We start from the raw sequence: 22,274 nt of genomic DNA, 5'->3' as shown, positions 1-22,274 counted from the left end.
TCTCTCTCAAATAAATAAATAAAATCTTTAAAAAAAAAAAAAAACGTATGACATTCGTACAGCGAAGTGTGGAAGTGTTATGTGTACAGGCTTTGGGGGATTTTTACGTACAGACGACCCATCTAGGTCAGGATGAGGAATATTTCTAATATCCCAGGAAGACTCTCTCAGGCCCAGCAAACCGCACTGTTCTCACTTCTGTCACCTCAACTGAATTTTGCCTCCTGAGTACATTTCGAGTGCCTCCAAATGTGTTTTAAAGCAGTTGGGGTCAAATAAAGTGATTGTCTCTTGTTTCTTAGACCAGAATGTCTCCTTGCGCTGTTTAATTTCACTTGAGGATTCTGGAGCACATTAAAAGGATGTTATGATACCATGAGGGTCCTGTGGGGTCCGCAGTAACCTTCTGCTTGCCTGTTCCCAGGAAGCAATTGCAGCTCTGGGAGTGAAGGGGACCCGGCAGCCCTGCATGCGGGCATCTGCGTGCGACAACAGTCTGTGTCCACCAAAGACTCGCTGATTGCCGGGGAGGCCCTGTCTCTGCTTGTTACGTGCCTGCAGCTGCGGAGCCAGCAACTGGGTAGGCAGGAGGCTTGTTTGCCCTTCATCTCTTTTAGGGAAATGCCAGGTTTCTGTTGGGAATTATGTACGTTCCCTCGTAGAGAAGGTCGTGCTAATAGAAATGAAAAGGGGGAAAGCGGGCAGGTGGGCTCCGTAAGAATAGTGCTTAGAATGGCTAAATTCTGAACAAGTATTTATTGAGCACCTTCTGTATACAAGGTTTCCCAGTTAAGTATTAAACAGGAAGGATGTCTGTCCTCTAGGAGCTTACTCTCTAGTTGGGGAATGAAGACAACCCAAATTTACAGGTCATAAACTGCAGAATTAGAATTCTGTATCAATCCCTAAACTGATGATGACTCTAGCATTCAAAGTTACGAAACTTCAGACTTGTCCTCATTTGTGGGCTTTGGCAAACTGGGGCTGTTATTAATCACACGTTAACATTAGAACCCCCCCAGGGCCCAGCCCTTGGTCACTGTCTCTTCTCTGTCTACACCCCTTCTCCCCGTGATCTCATCCACCATCACAGCCCCAGATTCCCCCTAGTGTCTGAATGTGAAGCTACAGCCTAGACCACTGCCCTGACCCCTCCACTCGGCTCTCAGGTAGTCTTCCCAGGCTTGACGGGTCCACAGCCGAGCTCCTTAGCTGGACTGAATCACGCAGTTTTCCCAGCTTAAGTAATAGCGGTTTCATTCTTTCAGTTGCTCTGGCCAAAATCCTTGAGTCCTCCTTGATTCCTTTCTCACACCCCCTTCTGTCGGCACATTCTCCTTCCAACCATGTCAGATTCTGCCCTCTAGTACCACCACTGTTAGCCCCCTCTGCTCTGGCATCATCCCTCGCTTGGATTATAGCAGGAGCGCCCTGACGGATCTCCCTGCTTCTGTCCTTGCAATTTATTCTCCACACAGTAACCAGAGTGGACCTTCTGAAATGTCAGTCAGGTTGTAGCACTCCTCTGTTTAAAACCCGGCAGCAGCTTCCCAGTTGCCACTGAGTAAAAGCCAAATCTTTACTAAGGCCATACAGAGTCCACCCCTTTGACGCCTCTGTGTCTTCACCTTCTCCTGCTCTCCCCCTCCCTCGCTATGCTTTGGCCTCCCTGGCTGTTCCCCAACACTCCAGGCACATTCCTGCCTCAGGGCCCTTGCACTGGCTATTCCCTCTTCCTGGTATGTTCTTCCCCATCTTTCCCACATGGCCCTCTCTGCCTCATTTCATACAGGTGTGCTTAATCTCATCTCTTAGACATTCTCTGACCACAGCCCTCCCATCTTCCCAGCACTACCTAAACCCCTTACCTCGTTTCTTCTCTATCACTTACTATCTTATAGCATAGTATATAGTTTATTTACTTACCATATTTATTGTCATCATCCCTCCCCACCTAGATTGTAAGCTCCATAAAGACAGAGACTTTTGTCCATTTTGTTCCCTACTGAATCTCTCACACCCAGATACTGCCCAGTGTGTAGTAGGCCCTCAATAAATATTTATGCAGGAATGAAGTCTTAACAGTTCCACTTCTAAAAATTGTACCAATGCATCGAAGCCCTGTTCTTCCCTGTTATCACTGATTCAGACCACCTATTACATAAGATTGATGACCCTTACGTGTTACCACTGATTCAGACCGCCTGTTACATAAGATTGATGACCGTTATGTGTTTCGTATAATATCCAAACTCATAAGATAAAGTAAATCTAGAAAAAGTTGGACATTTGTAGAACAGTAATGTAGTGTCCAAGATTATTTGCTTTGAGCAAGAATGCTTTTGAAGACATATATAAGAAGTACGAGTCATTACAAAATGCTCTTGAACAGATGCCATATTCATAGTTTAATTTTCCTATAATTGTTTAATTTTAGAGATATTTTCAAGTCAACTTCCCTTCAAGCTTTTTTATCATTTGTACTTTGTTGTAGAGTATTGATAGTTTATCAAGGCAAGACATTCTGTTCTATAACTGGTGTGTACAAGGCACTGTGCTAAAATGTGGAGGCACGGGGGTGACCAAGACATGGTCCTGTGCCTGGGCACCTTAGATTCTCGTGGGGGAAACTCAGATGTGGAGGCAGTTGTAGAAAGTACTGAATTCAATTTCAGGTAGAAAAAGAGATGAATTTCTGCTATAGTTAAGCTTAAGAAAGTATTCAGAATTTTTGAAAATTTTGAAAATGCATTTCCTAACTTGGTCCCCCCCTCCTACCCCCAATTCTCCTTATTTTTATCATTAGCATCTTTCTATAACTTGCCCTGTGTTGCTGATTTTATCATTGATATTCTGCTTGGATCGCCAAGTGCTGAGGTAAGGATTTTTTACATTACATAAAACATCCCCTCGGTCCTCTTTGTCCACGGCCCTCTGCATACCTGTGACACTGCGTGCAGGACAGAAGGCATGGCGTCTAGTCCTCTTGGGAGTCCTACAAAGGGCTCTGAAAGCAAAGTGACCAAGTGACCGTTTGGACGCTCTGCCCTCCTTTCTATTCCGTATTCCACCGAAAGTTCAGAGATTAGTGCTAAGACTACTTTGTGTTTGTTTACAACAAACAGAACGTTACAGCTGGTGTTGAGCACCTGCAGCTGACGTTCAGTGTCAACATGTTGGTCAAAGTCAGAAAAGACCAACTTTAAGTCATGAACTCCCACTAGATTTTATAATTCTGATTTTTCTTATATGACCTTGAAAATTAACTTTGAAATACTTGAAGAGTTTTTTCTTTTTTTCAGTTATATTAAATTATAAAACTTTTGAGTAGAATAGAATAATTTGAGGATCAGTTCTCCGACCACGCTTGTTTTTAATCAGCCCTAGTTTATTCAGTGTAAACGTTACCATTAGTGATTAAAACATTCACACCCTTATAGCATCCCTCAGAGTGTGGACTTCAGAGGAAAATTACTTTGTCAGCAGTCTCTAAGTGTTGGTTGATGTATGTCCTTCGCCACTAATGATGTAATTTCAGATTCGCCGTGCTGCCTGTGATCAGCTGTACACTCTTAGTCAGACAGATACTTCAGCTCACCCAGATGTACAGAAGCCAAACCAGTTTCTCCTAGGTGTGATTCTCACGGCTCAGCTACCTCTCTGGTCCCCAACTAGTATTATGAGAGGAGTCAATCAGAGGTACGGAATCAAGATTAAAGGTCACATTATACCGAAAGAGAATAATGATTTGCGTGCTGCTCCCCTGAAGTCCATGGTGCATTACTGAGATGACCGAAGAATTTCTCCTTTCCTCCTGTAACATCTGTGTCCTGAAAGAGGGTTTTCCAGTTCTTATATCCCCATTAAGGACAGGAGGGTTAGAGGAAACACTTACCAGGCTTCCTTACCCTTGAATCACTTCGAACTCCCACCTCCACCTGACTTGGTCCACCACCCCCAAGAGAAAGAGGAGCTCACCTGGGTGGTGAGAGGCTGAAATTAATGGGAGCCCCATCACTTTATGAGGATCATACTGTTCATGTCCTTGCATTTGTCACTCTCTCAGATCAGCATATTTTCTGACTCATATCTAGATATAGCTGGGGTGTCCTCCTAGCTTTCTCCCTTGGTTTTACACGTCTCTGGGCATGGAGGGAAGCTGTGGGCCAGGCTGATGGAATGGCTTGGGTAAGTTCATTCTGCCCACCCTGCCGTATCCCTGTGGGCTAGCCTGTATGCAAGGCTGCCCCGGTTAGGTCCAGGATGGGAGGGAGGAGATCCCACACCGACCTCCACTTTCTCCAACTTAGCTTTACCAGGGAACCCTTGGCCAAAGGGCTTATAAGGTACCACCAAGATGTGTGAAATCAGTATCTACTTTCCTTGTGTGTATGCTTTACAAATTAGAGCTCTGAAAGGGAAGAAATGTTAGAGCTACTCCTACGTTTGGATAAGTATCCAAACCCCTAAGTTTGTATCCAAACTTGGTCTGTTTAAGCATATGTAAGCATTTAAGCATAAGTTCAGGGGCATTAAGTATATTCTCATTATTGTGCAACCATGTCCGCCGTCCACCTCCAGGACTTTCTCATCATCCTAAACTGAAACTCTGGATCCATTAAGTTGTGAAATAAAAGATAAATTCAACTCCATAAAAATTAAAATACTCTGTGTGGAAAAAAAATACCATAAAGTCAAAAGTCAGTTCACAAACTGGCCGAATAGATTTGTAACATAAGACAGACAAGAAACTCATTTTGATAATATATATAAGAAGCTGTTAGAAATCACTAACACATGACCCAACAACCAAATTGAAAAATGGGCAAAGAACATGAGGAGACAGTTCAAAAATAACTGTAGGTGGTTTTTTAATTTTTAGATTTGCTAGAATTTTTCTACTGCAGCAAAATGCACATAAAATCTATCATTTTACTCATTTTTAGGTGTAGAGACCAGCGACATTAAGTACATACCCAATACACATTGTTGGGCAACTGTCCCCACTACCCATTCCCAGAATTTTTTCATCTCAGCCTGAAACCCTGTACCCACTAAACAGTAGCTCCGCATTCCTTCTCCATCCCCCCATTCTGCTCTTTCCAGGTTCATTCATGTCGTGTTTTTCATTTCTAATTAAGACGGAGAAATACTTCCTTTTCTGTTCTTTCTTTAGTTGCCTGTGCTCTTGGCTTCATATCTTAAGAAATCATTGCCAAATCCAACGTCATGAAGTTTTCCCGCTATATTTTCTTCTAAGGTTTTTATAGTTTTCACTCTTAGATTTATGTGTTTGATCCATTCGAGTTAAGTTTTATGTGTGACTCACGGAAGTAAGGGCCCAGCATCATTCTTTTCCATGTGGGTAATCCAGTTGTCCCAGCACCTTTTTCACCTTTGAAGGGTTTTGACAGCTCTGACGAAAAATCTTTTGCTTGCTTGCTGATTGATTGATTGATTGATTGGCTCTTCATTCTGTTCCATCGATCTGTGTGTCTTCACACCAGCACCACACGGCTTTGTTGCTCTAGTTGTGGTATTTTAGGATTCTTTCAGCGTTGTTTGTCCTTCTCACTACACAAGTCTTGAGTCTTTTGCTTCCTTCATTAAGTGGATGCCCAAGTACTTTACTCTTATTGATGCTATTGTAAATGGAATTGTTTTCTTACTTTTTCATATTGTTTTTAAGTGTATGGGAGCAAAACTGATTTTCGTGTCTCAGTTTTCTATCTTGCAACTTTGCTGTATTTGCTGATGAGTTCTAAATTATTTTGTGTGGACTCTGGGGTTTTCCATATACAGGATCACGTCATCTGCACAGAGATAATTGTACTTTTGTGTGAGCATTTTTTAAGAAGTAAGATATTGCACTTAATACTTTTTGTAGGACTCATTATCTAATATAACTAAATGTTAAGAGTTTGATTTGATACTAAATTTCTCGAAACTCAGGAAAGAAAGCATTGGATGAGTTTTTAGCATTCTCAAAGAATCTCTTGGATGTAGAACATTTAACTTCACATAAAATTAAATCTTTAGTTAATGTGTTTTTGTAATTTGAAAATTGTTCCATACTAGTAATGACAATACTAGCATTACTGTGGTCTGACTCTTTGCCATATAGCATGCTAAATTCGTTGCATATATTTATCATTTAATCCTCACAAAGGACAAATGAGTTTGACAGTTTAATTATCTCCTTAATAATCATAATTCTTGGTTCATTATCCTTTTTCTTTTTTCATTATCTGTTCTTATTAGTATATTCTTGAGCCTTTTATGGATGTGCATGTGTATGCATGTGTGTTTATTTCTAACACTCTTAACAAGCATTTTAGAAATTAGAAACCAAAGAAATTGGCCCTAGACACCCAATTGTAAGTGGTGGAACCAGGAATAAAACCAAAGTCGCTTGACTTTAAAGCTTGTGCTCTTCGCTACTATAATTGCAGAAAAGCTTCACTGATCATCCTAGGTAAAAGAATTTACCTTTCTCTTCTCTTACTCCACTTTATTTTTCTTCTTAGTATCACCAGTTAACATATGTATTTTTTTAATTTGTTGTCTGTCTCTTTTGTCAGCTGTTCCTCTAGAATAGTTCCAAGCATATAGTAGGTGCTTAGTGAATATCGGTTGATATTTGAATGAATGAGTGTAATCTAGTGCGTGATGTATGCAGTCAGCCTGTACATCATTACAAAATGGGAGATTTAGTAAGTTTCCTCTCTTTACGCTATTACTTCTATAGTGTATCTGTATTAGCAGAATCATTAGTGTGCTTGTTGCTAAGATACTGTGAAGGTGAATTAATATAAATTAAGTAGTTCTTTTATGCTTAGGAAAATTCCATTGTTCAACTGTTTTATGAACCTGTTCTTACAAGGAAAATGTTTTTTATTTTAAAATCAGCCTTTTTTAATACTTGAAATCTTATCTGTTTTTTAGACTATTATCTCAGTGTATGGAGTATTTTGATCTAAGGTGCCAATTATTAGATGATCTGACAAGTAAGTAAATGTCTAACTTTGATTCGCATGGGGGGAGGGGAGAGGGAAGAGTAGAAAAGAAAGCCAAATGGACATTTCTAAATCTGATTTAATGTATCTTCGATATAAATGAGATTATAATTACTGTTTGAAATGGAATTTTATTTTCTTGAAAATTGCACATAAACCCATATACCAGTTCTCCCTTCTCCTAGCATATACCCAACCATTAATGTGTTGAGAAGATTTGTTGATTTTAAAAATTGTCCAAGGCACATTTTAATACACTGATACAGAACTATTAGGAAGAATCTTTCTCTCTAGTATAGTGAATTCTGACCATTTTAAAGGTCAATCATTGAAGGAAAGAGGGAATCACTGTTGAGTTGTGTTGATAATAATAGAAGTCAGTTAATTATTTAGTGTTAGGTGATTGAAATATTGTTAGAAATTTTAGTGTTAGAGCATTTAGATTTTGATCATCTGTACTTACTCATATATAATGCAAAGGTATGTTGGGATACTATGTGTAAATTTTAGTTGTTCACATCAAGAGCTTGTTAGTTTATTCCCCACTCTCTACGTAAAAAGATTCACTTCAGCTTCCAGGAAATATCCATGAAGTAAATAAAAATCAGGATGGACAAAGTATTCATTGGAAATACTGATCGGAAAAGAATGTCAAGGCCAGGAGGTCAAACAAATACCTTGCCTGTATGCGGGCTGTAAAGCTCCACACAGTCAGAACTTGGTCGGGAGGTTGCTGGCAGACAGAGGTAAACAGGAAAACAGCGTATGTTGGCTGTTTCCAATACCCTAGAAGAAAACTGAATGATTTCTCAAAAGAAACAGATCTTTTTGCGTGCACGTTTTTCAGCCAGGCTTCTGGTGAAGGCTGGGCAGTAGCCAGCAAGGTTTGCTCTCTGGCTTGGACTTGGAGAGCGTGCTCTGCTTTGCTGCTCGAGGACTGGAACCATGAGTTGGCTGACACATACAACTTCAGAAGTCATGAACGAGCTTTTCATGTAGGCCTTCCCTGTGTCACTGAATAACGAGGGATCCAGGGTCCCTTGTTGGGATGTTGAGCACAGGGTGGGACTGTCTTGAGACAAGCAGTATTTGCCATTTGGAGAGTATTTTGTCTATGCCAGTACCTATGCTAGGCTTCATACCCTGCACCCTGCAGCATAGGTGTTAGCCGACGACCCACAGTGCCCAGTGCTGGTCCCACTCCAACTGACCCTGAGGTATCCCTGTTCACCTCATCCTGTGGGACCTTACTTCTCGTGGCTGTAGTGCCGTGGAAGGAGAGCATGGTCACTCTTCCTCTCCTCCCCAGTCTCATCTTCGGGACGGAATCTTGCTTTACTCCTTGTTTAGAGGAAAGCAAGAGAACTTACTACAGCAGAGCAGAGTGGTTCTCCGGGGTTTGGCACACTGTCTGGAAACACTGTGCTGTGGACCTCCTCCTCCTTTGCAGGACTCTCTTGGCCTAGGTGACACTGCGGGAGCCTTGGCTCTCCTCGTACCTTCGTCCTTGCCTCTTCTAGGACACCTGCTGATACCCCCTCCCCGACCAGGAGCTTCTTCGGAACAAGATTGTCCCCTCCCTGACCTGCACAGAGGGGCCCTCACTACACGTTTGGTTTAGGACAGAGAGTGGGTGGGGAAGAAGTGAGTGCGCATGCGCTGTCACAGTCCTTGGGGCAGCAGCTCAGGCCCCCTGTTTGTTAGTGACCGCTTTCTCAGATTGGCGAAACGGAAAGTTGGGAACTGGACTTTGCCTACTGTAATTCAGGATTTGGACTCCATGGAAGGAAGTCCTTCTTTCTTCGAAATGGATTTCTTTTTTCCTTCTTAGCTTCAGAAATGGAGCAGTTAAGAATCAGCCCAGCAACTATGCTCGAAGATGAGATTACTTGGCTGGATAACTTTGAACCTAATCGCACCGCTGAATGTGAGACCAGTGAAGCAGACAACATCTTATTGGCAGGACACTTACGGCTCATTAAGACCCTTCTTTCACTCTGTGGGGCAGAAAAGGAAATGCTTGGTAATTATTGCTTCATCTTACCACATGATAGAATACCTCATTTCTTAGTTATTGCCATGGTATTGTGTGTAATTAGGAAAATAGGATAGTTGCTCAGTGTTCCATAGAAAATTGACCCTTCAGGTAATACGAGATTATCTGGAATTTTAGTGGCTGACAAACTCAAGGTTTGTTTTACCTGCATCATTAAGCCATGTAGACAGTTTTATAGCATTCAAAACGGATCACGTAACTTCTTAACATCAAGTAAAAATTCCAAGTAGCGTTTTCTCCTTTTGCTGTTTTGTACTGTATAAAATATCTGTTGTATGTCTCACTTCTTGTAAGGGTAATTCTCATCTAGGAGGCAGCCCCCAACCACCATCCCCTGCATAGTGGGGTACATATGAGTGTCCTGAGGTACACATAGAATTTGTAAGGGCATATTCAGTATTATAAATTATATTCAGAAAATAAATCAAAACATTAATTACCACCTTTATCACACAAACTAAGCTCTATAAAAATCTTCTTGGCTACTGGGGATACATAGAAAAGAGTGATTCTAAACCAGGGTGAAAAGGGCACATCATTTTACCCAAAGAAGGTGAGATTTTAGAAGTTTCAGAAACCCTTCTGTGTCCCCACCCCACCCCCCAACCCCCACCGACCACCGCGCCCAGAGTAAGAAGAAACTATTCACTCAGACCGTTCTGCCTTGTGGTGTTCTTGGCATTTGTGTTTCTAAAGTGAAAGCATGGCTTCTTTCACTCCGCTGTCAGCTCATAGAGGAAGGTACCCTTGCTTGTCTCTCTTTGTTCCCTGTCCCCCGACCCTCCCACCCATCCCCACCCCTCTGCCCCACAGAGCTTTGCCGTGTGTTACATAAGCGCTCACAAAATAAGCATCAAATTAAATTGAATGCCCTGCCATCGGGTGGCCTTGGGTGCTTCTGCTGCTCTGATATGAACGTACAAAAACAGGATCTTTGAATTAAAATGTGTTCCTCCTCAACCTGAATATTATGCTCTATTCCAGGTTCATCACTCATTAAACCATTGTTAGATGACTTCCTTTTCCGAGCTTCTAGAATTATTTTAAATAGTCATTCTCCAGCTGGCAGTGCCGCCATCAGTCAACAGGACTTTCATCCAAAGTATGGAAAATGCACGTTGTGTTCAGTTTTGGTAAAAATTCTAATTCGAAACTTTAGTCCAGAAAGATTTTCTTAACTTGGAGTTTGTCGTCCATCTCGTGAGTGTGTGTAGTTATATTATCCACTATATAAAGAAATGCATGTAAAGGGGCTTAGGATAAAGCCTGCCTGGCACATAGTAAGTGCTGAGCAAGTATGTTGGAATCATTCTTATCATCAAATTGGAAGAATCAGTAATAAATTATGTGGTTAACTTGGTAGCAAATTCCAAGAGAAACTGAGGTGGTAAGAATTACATCCAAGGTAAAAGTAAATAGGCTCAGAATCTCAAGAATTTCTTCTAGGAGGAAAGGGTAGGTGCTTTAGTGCATGAACTGTGTGATTTGCTGTATATCACCTGTGTCCTGATAATTAAAACTGCTAGTTACTTATTATGGTGGTAATTTTAGAGTCAAATATTGTATTCATTTTTATGGGTAGAAATTTGAAAGATCTTTTTGTAATGTTGACCCTACTTGGGTGCTCCTGGAGATAGAGGAGGCTGCTTCATGCTGCCATCTTTACTTGCTCTGAATCCACCATACTTTGTTCTTAGGAAAACCAGAGTTAATTGAATAATCTCAAAGGAACTGGGGTTTGGTATTTAACCAGTGAAAAACATTCCCATATACTTTTAGTGGTTATTGGAATGGGCAAGGCATAATAAGCAATATTTCATGGAATCTTAAGCTATATCTTATCGTGTGAGTATTTCTGTAGAGCTTTCTTATTAGCAAAGTCTGTTTCAGGAAATAAACCTTCATTAGAACTCTTGGGGTGTTTCTCAGGCTGTGACTCCCATCCTCACCCGTGCCCCAGTCTTGTTCTGAAAGATCTGGTGCTAGCTCAATGGGAATCTTTTATTAAAGCAGTAGAAATTCAGGAGTATTTTCAGTTTTCAGTGAATGGAGAAAATAAATCATCAGTAGTTTCTTTTTTTTTTTTATGTTTCTTTGGTTTTTATTTATTTTTCTTTTTTTTTAATTTAAATTCAATTAATTAACATACAGAGTATTATTAGTTTCAGAGGTAGAGTTCAGTGGTTCTTCAGTAGTTTTACTGAAATTTTTATTCATGAATCCTTTTCCTTTTATTTATTAAAAGTAATACCTCCATCAGCAAGGAGTTGGGTTTTTTAAATCATACACTGTGCCTTAATTAGAAAAGGTGGCATTTTGTTTTTGAGTGATGTTCATTTATCACAGTGGCTCCCAGCCCTTTCCTACCTAAACCCTAAAGCCAGAAAGAGATTTACAATACACAGAAGTATTTTCACAAGTAATGCTTATTCTTATTAACACTAACGAAAGAACTTCTTCATGTTTACCCTGTGTGTATGGCACCTCCCATTCCTTCTTTACCTGTCCTTTGCAATCCAGAAGTCCAAATAAGAGCAAAGGTCAGTGCCAGCTCCTGGCCATTGTCCTCAGGGCGTGGCGCAGTGCTGATCTAAGAGCCAGGCCCACAGGCCCCATTCCCACCCCATGAGCACATCTCCCACACTGTACTCCATACATGTTTCTCTCAGAAGTTGGATGTCCTCTTTTCTGTGTATCCTTCCTAACTTGTGATCTTCTCAGTAATGCAAGGTTGGTATAGATGACAGTGAGAAATTACTGTCCATCCCCAAAATGATCTCTGCTAAAGGTGAGCAATATCAGAAGCCTTTAGTTTCCTGCAGAATGCTTGCTAGTTACCTTTTATCGTCATTTTAAACTAATTACTTTAGCATACCACATATTTCTGTCTCCATTTTCTTAGCAAAATGAGGCTGATTCCTGTCCGTGAAGTTTTTTTTATCTCCAGGCACATATAAAACATTTATGGGCATTTATTCTGATTGGTATAGCTTTTTTTTTCTGCCATTTAGATATTTGAATTTCAGGGTGAGACCTACAAAAATCTTTCTTGCTACCAACTTTGAGAGCTAGTTATTCTCATATTGTCTTTGGTAAAATTTTCAGACTCTTTGTCCTCCATTTTTGCTGATCCAAACCTTAGATAAAAGTACTCTACAGTCCTAAGTAAGAGATTTTGCTACTTTATCAGGCCAAGAAGATATTTAGCTCTCAACCTTAATCATCCTTCGTGTATTCATGGCATCTTCCTTTAAGTAAACACTTCCCCCAGGATTCCTAGAGCTCTGCCATCAGACCTGATTAACCCTGTTTGAGGAACTGCAACTCTAATATTTTCATTTCAAATGTTGATTTAGTTTAATGAGCAATTTAAGTAGATTATTCACTGTTGGAATTGACTTGCATCTTTTGTTTTTAGGTGTAGTACAGTGAATAGCCGATTGGCAGCCTATGAAGTCCTGGTGATGTTGGCTGATAGCTCACCTTCAAATCTGCAAATTATCACGAAAGAACTGCTTTCTATGCATCATCAACCCGACCCTGCTCTCACCAAGGAGTTTGATGTAAGTTTTCTAGACCTTTACACATGTAGTTTTTTTGGAATGGTCAGTTAAACATACAGTTTTAAAGCCTGTGTTTGCCTTATCCTAATCACAAAGAAAGTCAGTTATTATTCGTTTGCTTATTGTGTTCACATACTGTAATCACCTATAAACTACAAAGTTACTTTATTACCATTGTAATAGTATATTACTCAGTGATACCCTTTTTATTAATTAAGGAGGAGACATGTTCAAGTCAGGTGATAATCACTCTCAGTAAGAAGTAGCATTTCAGCCCATGTGTTGAGTAGCTGTGGGCGGTACAGCACCGGGCCCTGGAGATACTGACTCAGACGCTGGCTCTGTCACAGTACGGTCTACATTCAGTTACAGTCAGCTAAGATTTATTGAGTTTACTAGGCACTAATAGGTGTGTTAGGCTTTTGGAACTCACAAATGAATATAGGATTCCAGCCCTCAAGAAAGGCAGTGTATAACGGAGGAGACAGACCCATAGGCAGATAATTTTAATATAATGTGATAACGTATAAGATACAGGTCATGTCCTGAATGCTCAGCCAACAGAGGGGCACTTCACCACCAGATGCTATCTTAGAAGGCATCTTAGAAAAGATGGAATTGAAAATAGAGCTCGGGGCGCCTGGGTGGTTCAGTCGGTTAATTAAGCACCCGACTCTTGATTTTGGCTCAGGTTTTGATTGTAAGGTCATGAGATCGAGCCCCACCTTCAGGCTTCCCACTCAGCAAGGAGTCTGTTTCTCCCCCCCATCTCTCCCCCTCCCTCTCCCGCTCATGCTCTTCTCTCTAAAATAAATAAATAAATCTTAAAAAAAAAAAAAAAATAGAGCCTAATGTCTCACAAGCCAATTGAAGCAAGGTGGGAAGGTCATTCCAGCAATGAGAAGGATATGGGACAAGGCTCTGGAACCATGCAACAGTTTAGTATTCACTGAGATCTGCAGGAGGGAAGCACGTTGCAGGCGCACTGGAGTACCAGACGAGGAGGAGTGGGAGGACGCTTTTAGAGCTGCCATCACGTTCTCCACGAACATTGCAGAGTCAGGCTTATCCCTTTGGACACCTGAGCTGAGTACTATGTAGCATACGGGTTAGGCAGGAAAGGAAGGAAGGGGGTGCCAGATAGAGAAAATAGCACTTGCAAAATGAAATGTGAGTGTGTAAATTGGAAACTGTTTTGGTATCAAAATGTTTAGTTTATAACATATGCTTTAGTTTTACATTATTTATTTAATAGATTTATTTTTTTAAAGATTTTATTTGAGAGAGAATGAGAGAGAGTGAGAGAGAGAGCATGAGTAGGGGGAGGGCCAGAGGGAGAAGCAGACTCCCCGCTGAGCAGGGAGCCCAATGCAGGACTCGATCCTGAGACACCAGGATCATGACCTGAGCCAAAGGCAGATGCTTAACCAACTGAGCCACCCAGGCGCCCTATTTAATAGATTTAAGTGGAAATTTTATTTTTTTCTTAAGTCAGGGATTGTATCAGCATAATGAAAAAAGTATTTGCCTCATATAAGTACTTATTTTTTAGCACTACTGTGAACTAGTTTTTCTTATTTTGTAACTTTTTAAAAATCTGTGCTTTAGGCTACAAATAAATTACAGTGTTGATCAGATCTTAGAAATCACCATGCTCTACATGTATGTCAAATGTTAGTGGAAAGTATGTCATATTTAGCAATTCCTTGAGGTGCAAAAGATCTATAAGCTTTTGTCATTTGGTTTTTACATGGCTGCAGGTACTTGATTTATGCAGATTAGGTGATTCTGGGCATGGCCTTAGAACCAAGATTCTGCTGAAATAGTATTTCAGAGTGTGTCCTTTCAATATCCTTTTCCACTTGGAGAAGTGTCATGTTCAACTTTATCCAAGATGCCTTTTCTAGATTACTTCTAACCAGAAAAGCATTGTAACAGGATCTGTGTTAGTACAAAACATCTTTAAAGGGGGCGGGGCGCCTGGGTGGCTCAGTTGGTTAAGCAACTGCCTTCGGCTCAGGTCATGATCCTGGAGTCCCCGGATCGAGTCCTGCATCGGGCTTCCTGCTCGGCAGGGAGTCTGCTTCTCCCTCTGACCCTCCCTCTCATGCTCTCTTGTCTCTCATTCTCTCCGTCTCAAATAAATAAATAAAATCTTAAAAAAAAAAAAAAAATCCTTACGTGCAGTGCAAGAGTATTTATTTAATTGTATGCTTATTAGAAGTTATTCGATAGAAGAATGTTACTTCTTTAAAAAGGAAGGGAAGGAATATGAACCTTCTTGACCATCCAGACTGGTCAGGATTCTTCATAGTAAATACTTCATAGAACTCTGTTTCTTTCTTGCGGAGTACTACGTCAGTTTGTAAGTACATATATTTACTTGATTGATGTCTGTGTACTCTACTAGATTGTGAGCAACTTAGGATAAGGGACCACATACATCTCTTGTATCCCTCGCACAGTGCCTGGCACATAAGTAGCTTCTTCGTAAATATTTGTTGAATGATAATCAAGTGACGGAATGCATTACTACCAAATGGATAAACAGACACAATGTGTTAGGTAGCTTATGAATGGAAAAGGAACATTGAGATAGTAGTATTTTTTGTTTGTATTAGCATCTGCAGGGTACTTCAAGAACGTAGGTTTTGTTAGCCTGACTCCTCACCCACTGGATGGATAAATCTATGAGTTTATCTCTTTTTCCTCTCAGACATCTCAGACAGCCATGGTGGAAATGTGCTGGTGGCAGATACACTAATTCTCTCTCTACTGTTTCTACTCCTCTCTTTTCTAGTACCTTCCACCTGTGGATAGCAGGTCCAGTTCAGGGTTTGTGGGGCTGAGGAATGGCGGCGCTACATGTTACATGAATGCAGTCTTCCAGCAGCTGTATATGCAACCTGGGCTCCCTGAGGTGATTTCCTTCTTCTTTCCTGTTTGGTGTGAGAGAGAACGTGTACCCGGCCTGAAAATTGTCCCAGATTCATATATTGCATTTAGGTTTTACTAAAACTAGACATAACTAGGGATTTTTTAGTAGCTTCTGAAATATGTGAGACAGCATATTCATGGTGATGTTTTTATAAATCTGCTGAAGGAATATACTGCCTATTTGACAGAGAGACTTGACCAAGTGGGATTTGAACGAAGTTACTCTCAAATTCTGTTCCATAAAATTACTAATGTTTTTTGTATTTTAGAAAAATTTCAGGTCTTTCATCAGTGCTTCATAATAGTTCAGTTTACCCTTGAACAGCACAGGAGTTAGGAGCGCTTACCCCCAGCTCCCCCAGTGCGATCAAAAATTTGCATGTAACTTTTGACTCCCCCAAAACTTAACTACTGACAGTCTACTGTTGACTGGACAATTAACTCATATTTTGTGTGTTATATGTATTATATACTCTACTCTTAAGATAAAATAAGCTAGAAAATACATTTACAGTACTGTTCTGTATCCAAAAAAATCCATGTGTAAGTGGACCTGTGTGGTTCAAACCCATGTTCACGGGTCAGCCTATTAACTAGAAGCTTGTGATATAGCAGTCAGTGGTTTTGAGAATATTCTCTGTGTATCATGCCACGTTTATCTGTCGTAGTGATACTGCTTTCTCTGGCTCCAGTTTTTATAATCAAAGAGAGCCTCAAAGAAATGACTTGTTCATGATCCCACCAGCTAGGAAGAACTGAAGCTAAACATCTACTCAGAGCTGTAGCCACATCCACACGTACATAGCATTGTAAAAGCAGTGTAGGCAGTACACATACGTCTGTCCGCGTTCCCTGTGCAGCAGTGAACTCTTTCCAGCTCACGACATCTCGTTTCTGTTTAGTCGTTACTTTCAGTGGATGATGACACGGACAATCCAGATGACAGCGTGTTCTACCAGGTGCAGTCTCTCTTTGGGCATCTGATGGAAAGCAAGCTGCAGTATTATGTACCTGAGAACTTCTGGAAGGTATTTCACCCATTAACTCTTTAGATTTCAAGATGTTAGATGCTTGGATGTAGTGGTAATTGTTTCTGTCTTTGTTGACTCTAGACTAATCCCATTGCCAAGAACCTACAGAAGAATGGGCTGTACCATTCTTCTTAAGGTTGATGTTTGATTTCAAATGATTAGAATATTGAGACTAGTATTTCTAGGGATCTGCTGATCTTAATGATTTTGAGTATTTCTCATGATTCTTATTTTGGCTCTTCGGAATATGTATTCAGATTATTCCAATTTCACTAATGCTCTAAATAAGGAACATTACTCTTTTTCATAGAAGGGGTATCTTGTATTTTCCCCCATAGTTTGGATAGTTCTAAGACAGAAACTCTGTTCCGTGGCCTCAGATCCCGCCTTGTATAGTCTCACAGACTTGTGATGATTACACACCACAGGGGGGCCAGGAACAAGCCTAGATAGCTGAACAGATGCTCATCTCACTTCAGTAAGAATGTCTGCTGTCCTAATAGAACTTGGTTTTTAGAAGCATTTAAGTGCTCTTTCACATTTGTGTTCTACTGTATTTAGAAATTGCTAACTTTGCTTTAATTCTTGTTGCATAGATTTTCAAGATGTGGAACAAAGAACTTTATGTGAGAGAACAGCAGGATGCATATGAATTCTTCACTAGTCTTATTGATCAGATGGACGAATATCTCAAGGTAGGAAAAAAGTCACTTTCCCTCTGACTCCCTCAAACTCTGTAATATGAGAGCAGTGTGGCAGGATTGGGATTACTATGAAACCGACCAATCAGAATCTGGTCATCTTTAATACCACAACTGTAATTCATTTCTTCTGGTGGCATTTGAACATCAAAACAGACACAGACACTGGGCCTCTCCTTTTCTTGATTCATTCAACACTTGATGAAGTATGGAGCTCTTAACCTGTGCTCCAGAGTAACCACTGTGGGCGCACCGAGGTAGTCTGGCCTCGGGCCTGCTGCCCTCTCCAGGGACCCGACGGCCTGTGCTTGGCAGTCCGCCTCTGCCACAGGGCCAGATCACAAAGTTGTCTTTGGGGATGTGTGGGCCCAAAGCTTCCTGCCCCCACCCAGCATGACGTGTGACAGGCTTCCTGAATGGCACTGCCTCCTAGTTACAGGGCACCTCCCTCACTGAAGTATCTGCCCCTCGTCTCCTCAGGAGGCCCAAGTTAGTCATTCCCTTTTTCACGTCACTTAGGAATGTGTAGCATTTTATCCACAAGAAAGAAGAAAAGATTGTGGAGAGTTGCTCCTAACAGGGTGGTCATTGCAGGCACGGGGGGAAGGATTAGGAGTCGTCACTGAGAGTGCCGTTCTTGTCACCAGCTGCGGCTGGGCCCTCTCCTCTTCCTTCGCCGACAGCTCAGGCTGTTCTAACAGCGGGGCCAGGGGGTTCTAATCGTCCCATTCGATCCCAGCTTAAATCACCACCATGACTCCCTGTATTTTAGCTGTTAAGTTGAAATCTGCGCTTTAGCTTAGGTCTAAATAAAATTCTACATAAGCAACCTGTAAATTCTAGGGGCATCAACTAAAAGTCTGACCCTTTATTCCAACAGAAAATGGGGAGAGACCAGATTTTTAAGAATACTTTCCAGGGCATCTACTCTGATCAGAAGATCTGTAAAGACTGCCCTCACAGGTTAGTGAAGATACCACGGACATCAACACTGATGATCTTCATTTTTGTTTTTTTCCCTCTTAATTGGTAGTACTTTGTTAATTTTCATCCATATGTTACTTGACTAAAGTGACAGTATATAAAAATCTCAGCTATTCTTTTTTTTAATAGTATTTTTATTTCTTAAGTTACTGTAACAATTTATTGATATATTTGAGTTTAGCCAAGTTCTAGAATATTCAGATTCATGAGCATCACCATGCTTAGTATTACGTAAATCATGATGCAAGCAGAAGCTTTCCCACTCATGTATTTAAGGCAGAGCTTTAAGAGTACTGTAAGTTTAATCTGTAAATACATGGATTTCCATAAGAAGTCATAAATCCTCAAACAGAAAAGTATGTATTCTCCAGGTTATCCTGATACAGATACCAAACTTGGAAGAAATATTTTTGCAGTAGAAAAAAGCTTCAGGATTAAGGTGGAAACATGGAAATTGCCAGTTGGCCACAGTAGTACTGCACGTGATCATCATCCTTTTTAAATGATGCTTCTAGTATGTCGTAAATTTTGCATTGTTGAGAGATTTGCAGATCTCTCTCTCAGTGGACCTATAAATGTTTATTGAATTAAGTTTCTCTGGTTTCCATTTCTAAAATTTCTTTGCTGAAATTCATAATTTTAAGGAATTTCTGATTATCAAAAACTGGTATTTTTATTTGGCAATGTACTTTTAAAAGGCTGAGGGACGGCATGGGTTAATTTCACTGATTATGAATGTAGTTCTATGTATAGTCTCTGGTATTGTGGTAGTTTCAAGACCTTTAAATTCCACTGTTTGATTATGTCTTTCCTGTGATTTCCTAATCAGATATGAGCGTGAGGAAGCTTTCATGGCTCTCAATCTTGGAGTTACTTCTTGTCAGAGCTTGGAAATTTCTTTGGACCAGTTTGTTAGAGGAGAAGTTTTAGAGGGAAGTAATGCATATTACTGTGAAAAGTGTAAAGAAAAGGTATTACATTTGCTTTTTTTAGAAAACAAGATTAATTTGTTATTCGTTTGTGTTTTATGTAAGGGCAATATTAAGTTCCTATTGTCCCATTAAATTGTGTCGTTACCTGTTTTTACATGGGCAGGAGAGGCCCATGGAAATCTCTGACCTTTGTATGATTTTGCTGTTTTATTTCCTCCACGGAGATAATTGGGTTTTGCTTTTCTTTAGAGAATAACCGTGAAAAGGACCTGCATTAAGTCTTTACCTAGCGTCTTGGTAATTCACCTAATGAGATTTGGATTTGACTGGGAGAGTGGACGCTCCATTAAATACGATGAACAGATAAGGGTAACTTGTTTTTTTCCCCCTGAAATATCTTACCACCATGACCTCACTTTCTTTTCTGCTGTTTACTTTTTACATGTCTAACTTCTGTCTCCACCGTGAAGGGCTGTGGTCTGCATTCGGAGGTGTACACAGCCCTTTGTCTTAAGCAGGTGCTGCCGGCAGACAGGCAGATCTGTGAACAGCCCTCCTGTCTAGAAGTCATCCTGGCGATAGTGATGAGGCGGGCCTAGCTAGAATTAGGAAAACATCCCTCTTACTTGAATCTTACTTAATAGGGTATCACTGTCTATGTTACGCATCAACACTAATGTGGTCTTTTTGCTTTTAAATAGTTTCCCTGGATGCTAAACATGGAGCCTTACACAGTTTCAGGAATGGCTCGCCAAGATTCGTCTTCAGAAGTTGGTGAAAATGGGCGAAGTATGGACCAGGGAGGTGGAGGATCCCCACGGAAAAAAGTTGCCCTCACTGAAAACTATGAACTTGTCGGTGTCATTGTCCACAGTGGACAGGCACACGCGGGTCACTACTATTCCTTCATTAAGGACAGGCGGTAAGACGTTCTCATGCCACTCCCTCCCCCTGCCTTCCAGTAGTCCTGCCTCCACTCCCCCTGCCCTCCTCTGTCCCTCCTCCACTCCCCCTGCCCTCCTGTGTCTTTCCTTCACTCCCCCTACCCTCCTCTGTCCCTTCTCCGTTCCCTCTGCCCTCCTGTATCTCTCCTCCATTCCCCCTGCCCTCCTGTATCTCTCCTCCATTCCCCTTGCCCTCCTGTATCTCTCCTCCATCCCCCTTGCCCTCCTGTATCTCTCCTCCATTCCCCCTGCCCTCCTCTGTCCCTCCTCCACTCCCCCTGCCCTCCTCTGTCCCTCCTGTGCCCCCCCGCCCTATTCTTATCATCCATGTTTATGAGCGTAGTACAAAGAAACTTTTGCATTGCTGTTTGGTCATATTTCATGTTGGATTTTTAAAATGTAGTGTAACTGTTTACCTCTTCAGTTTGAAAAGTTGTTTTAGAAATTTGTTTTTTTCTTGAGTATTTTCAAATGGTAATCATCTGCTCTATGTGTAGACAATGCATAGAGATAAAGACTGGGGAGGGGAATGTCAGGTTTTAATTTTATAACGTTTGTTCCTCTGTGGGCTCTAGGGGCTGTGGAAAAGGAAAGTGGTACAAGTTTAACGACACAGTCATAGAAGAATTTGACCTAAATGATGAGACCCTGGAGTATGAATGCTTTGGAGGAGAATATAGACCAAAAGTTTATGATCAAAGTAAGTATTTACAAATGGATATTTCCCATTAGTTTTATTTTTTTAACTTACGGTTTTCTATCAGATTGGAAGTAGTATTCTTTACATAAAATGTAATTTTTTTATTTTTACATATCACTGTTCCAGCCATATAGATCCACAGACTCCTTGATAGCGTGAGAGAAAATGTTTGAGTTGCTTACAAATGTTTTAAAACTAATTTCTTGCAGCAGCCCTCGGGGGGACAGGTGATGGAGTAAGTTAAGAGGAAGAAACGAATGTCAGAGAGAAGCTAATGAACACGGAATTTCATCCTTAAAAATCATTTCAGAAGAAGTAGTTGCCCACTAAAATTCTCAAATTTCCTTTTCACTTACATGAGACACAATTAATTAGAGAAGACATCTCTCACATGTGGGTTTTAAAACCATATTTATTATGCAGTATGGCAAAACAGCCTTCCCTCCCCAGCCACCACCCCAAGAAGAAAGGGTATGAGGAAAGGGACATCAGAGAATCCAATGAGAATTTGCTATTTCGGGGTGGGGGGGGGGGAAGACATTTTATAGAGACCTTAGCATTTCTGAAACTGATTTTGTAGTATTCTAGGGGCATTTAAAAATTTCTGTGTTCGGGTCAGAGGGGAACAGGAGAAATAGGTGAAGGGAATTAAGAGGTAAAGACTTCTAGTTAGAAAATAAATAAGTCTCAGGATGGAAAGTAAGCATAGGGGATATGGTCAATAATACTGCAATAAGGTTGTATGGCAACAGATGGTAACAACACTTATCATAGGGAACATTTCATAATGTATGTAATTGTCAAATCACTGTGTTGTACACCTGAAACTAGTAGTATATGTCAACTATACTTCAATTAAAAATTAAAATTAAAGGAACGCCTGGGTGGCTCTAAGGTTAGGCATCTATCTTCGCTTCAGGTCTTGATCCCAAGGTCCTGGGATCAAGTCCTGCATCAGGTTCCTTGCTCAGCGGAGCCTCCTTCTCCCTCTGCCTGCAGGTCCCCCTACTTGTGTTCTCTCTCTCTCTCTCTTTCTGACAAATAAATAAAATCTTTTAAAGAAATTAAAATTAAAAAAATTCTACCTGTATTAAATAATGCCATACCATGGTAGTCCTATGTCTAATAATAGTAACCTTTAATGGTTAAAGATGGTATCATTGCCAAAATTTACCTAGATTTGGCTGTTCTATGCAGAAATGGTTAAGTGAGGCCAGTTATAATCCCATCCTGTGCCACAGAACTTATTTTTTAAATGTTATTTGCCTTTTGATTAAATTTAGACTTGCCTAAGAATATTTACCGTCTTTACCCCATTACCATACAGCTTCCTTCCTGTTCCTCTATATCACCTTTCAAGTGATTCTAAGCAGTATTACTAGTAAAAAGACACACATTTTACTTACACTT

At 40.7% G+C, this 22,274-nt stretch overlaps 1 protein-coding gene across 1 annotated transcript in view; it reads left to right on the top strand.

Annotated features, from left to right (window-relative positions):
• The window catches only part of USP24 (ubiquitin specific peptidase 24), a 134,819-nt gene that overhangs the window by 83,542 nt on the left and 29,003 nt on the right, over positions 1-22,274 (top strand). Inside the window, exons 36-50 of the mRNA XM_021684340.1 lie at positions 425-580; positions 2,807-2,877; positions 3,539-3,699; positions 6,946-7,007; positions 8,848-9,039; positions 10,057-10,174; positions 12,491-12,635; positions 15,436-15,555; positions 16,475-16,600; positions 17,200-17,298; positions 18,185-18,267; positions 19,118-19,259; positions 19,470-19,589; positions 19,922-20,142; positions 20,740-20,864. Coding sequence (XP_021540015.1) covers positions 425-580; positions 2,807-2,877; positions 3,539-3,699; positions 6,946-7,007; positions 8,848-9,039; positions 10,057-10,174; positions 12,491-12,635; positions 15,436-15,555; positions 16,475-16,600; positions 17,200-17,298; positions 18,185-18,267; positions 19,118-19,259; positions 19,470-19,589; positions 19,922-20,142; positions 20,740-20,864 — 1,941 coding nt within the window. The remainder of the gene's footprint in view (positions 1-424; positions 581-2,806; positions 2,878-3,538; positions 3,700-6,945; positions 7,008-8,847; positions 9,040-10,056; positions 10,175-12,490; positions 12,636-15,435; positions 15,556-16,474; positions 16,601-17,199; positions 17,299-18,184; positions 18,268-19,117; positions 19,260-19,469; positions 19,590-19,921; positions 20,143-20,739; positions 20,865-22,274) is intronic.

This window comes from Neomonachus schauinslandi, chromosome 4, assembly GCF_002201575.2.
Source record: "Neomonachus schauinslandi chromosome 4, ASM220157v2, whole genome shotgun sequence".
Lineage (NCBI taxonomy): Eukaryota > Metazoa > Chordata > Mammalia > Carnivora > Phocidae > Neomonachus > Neomonachus schauinslandi.
Note: the sequence above shows the minus strand (reverse complement) of the source record. Positions and strands in the feature narration are given on the sequence as shown.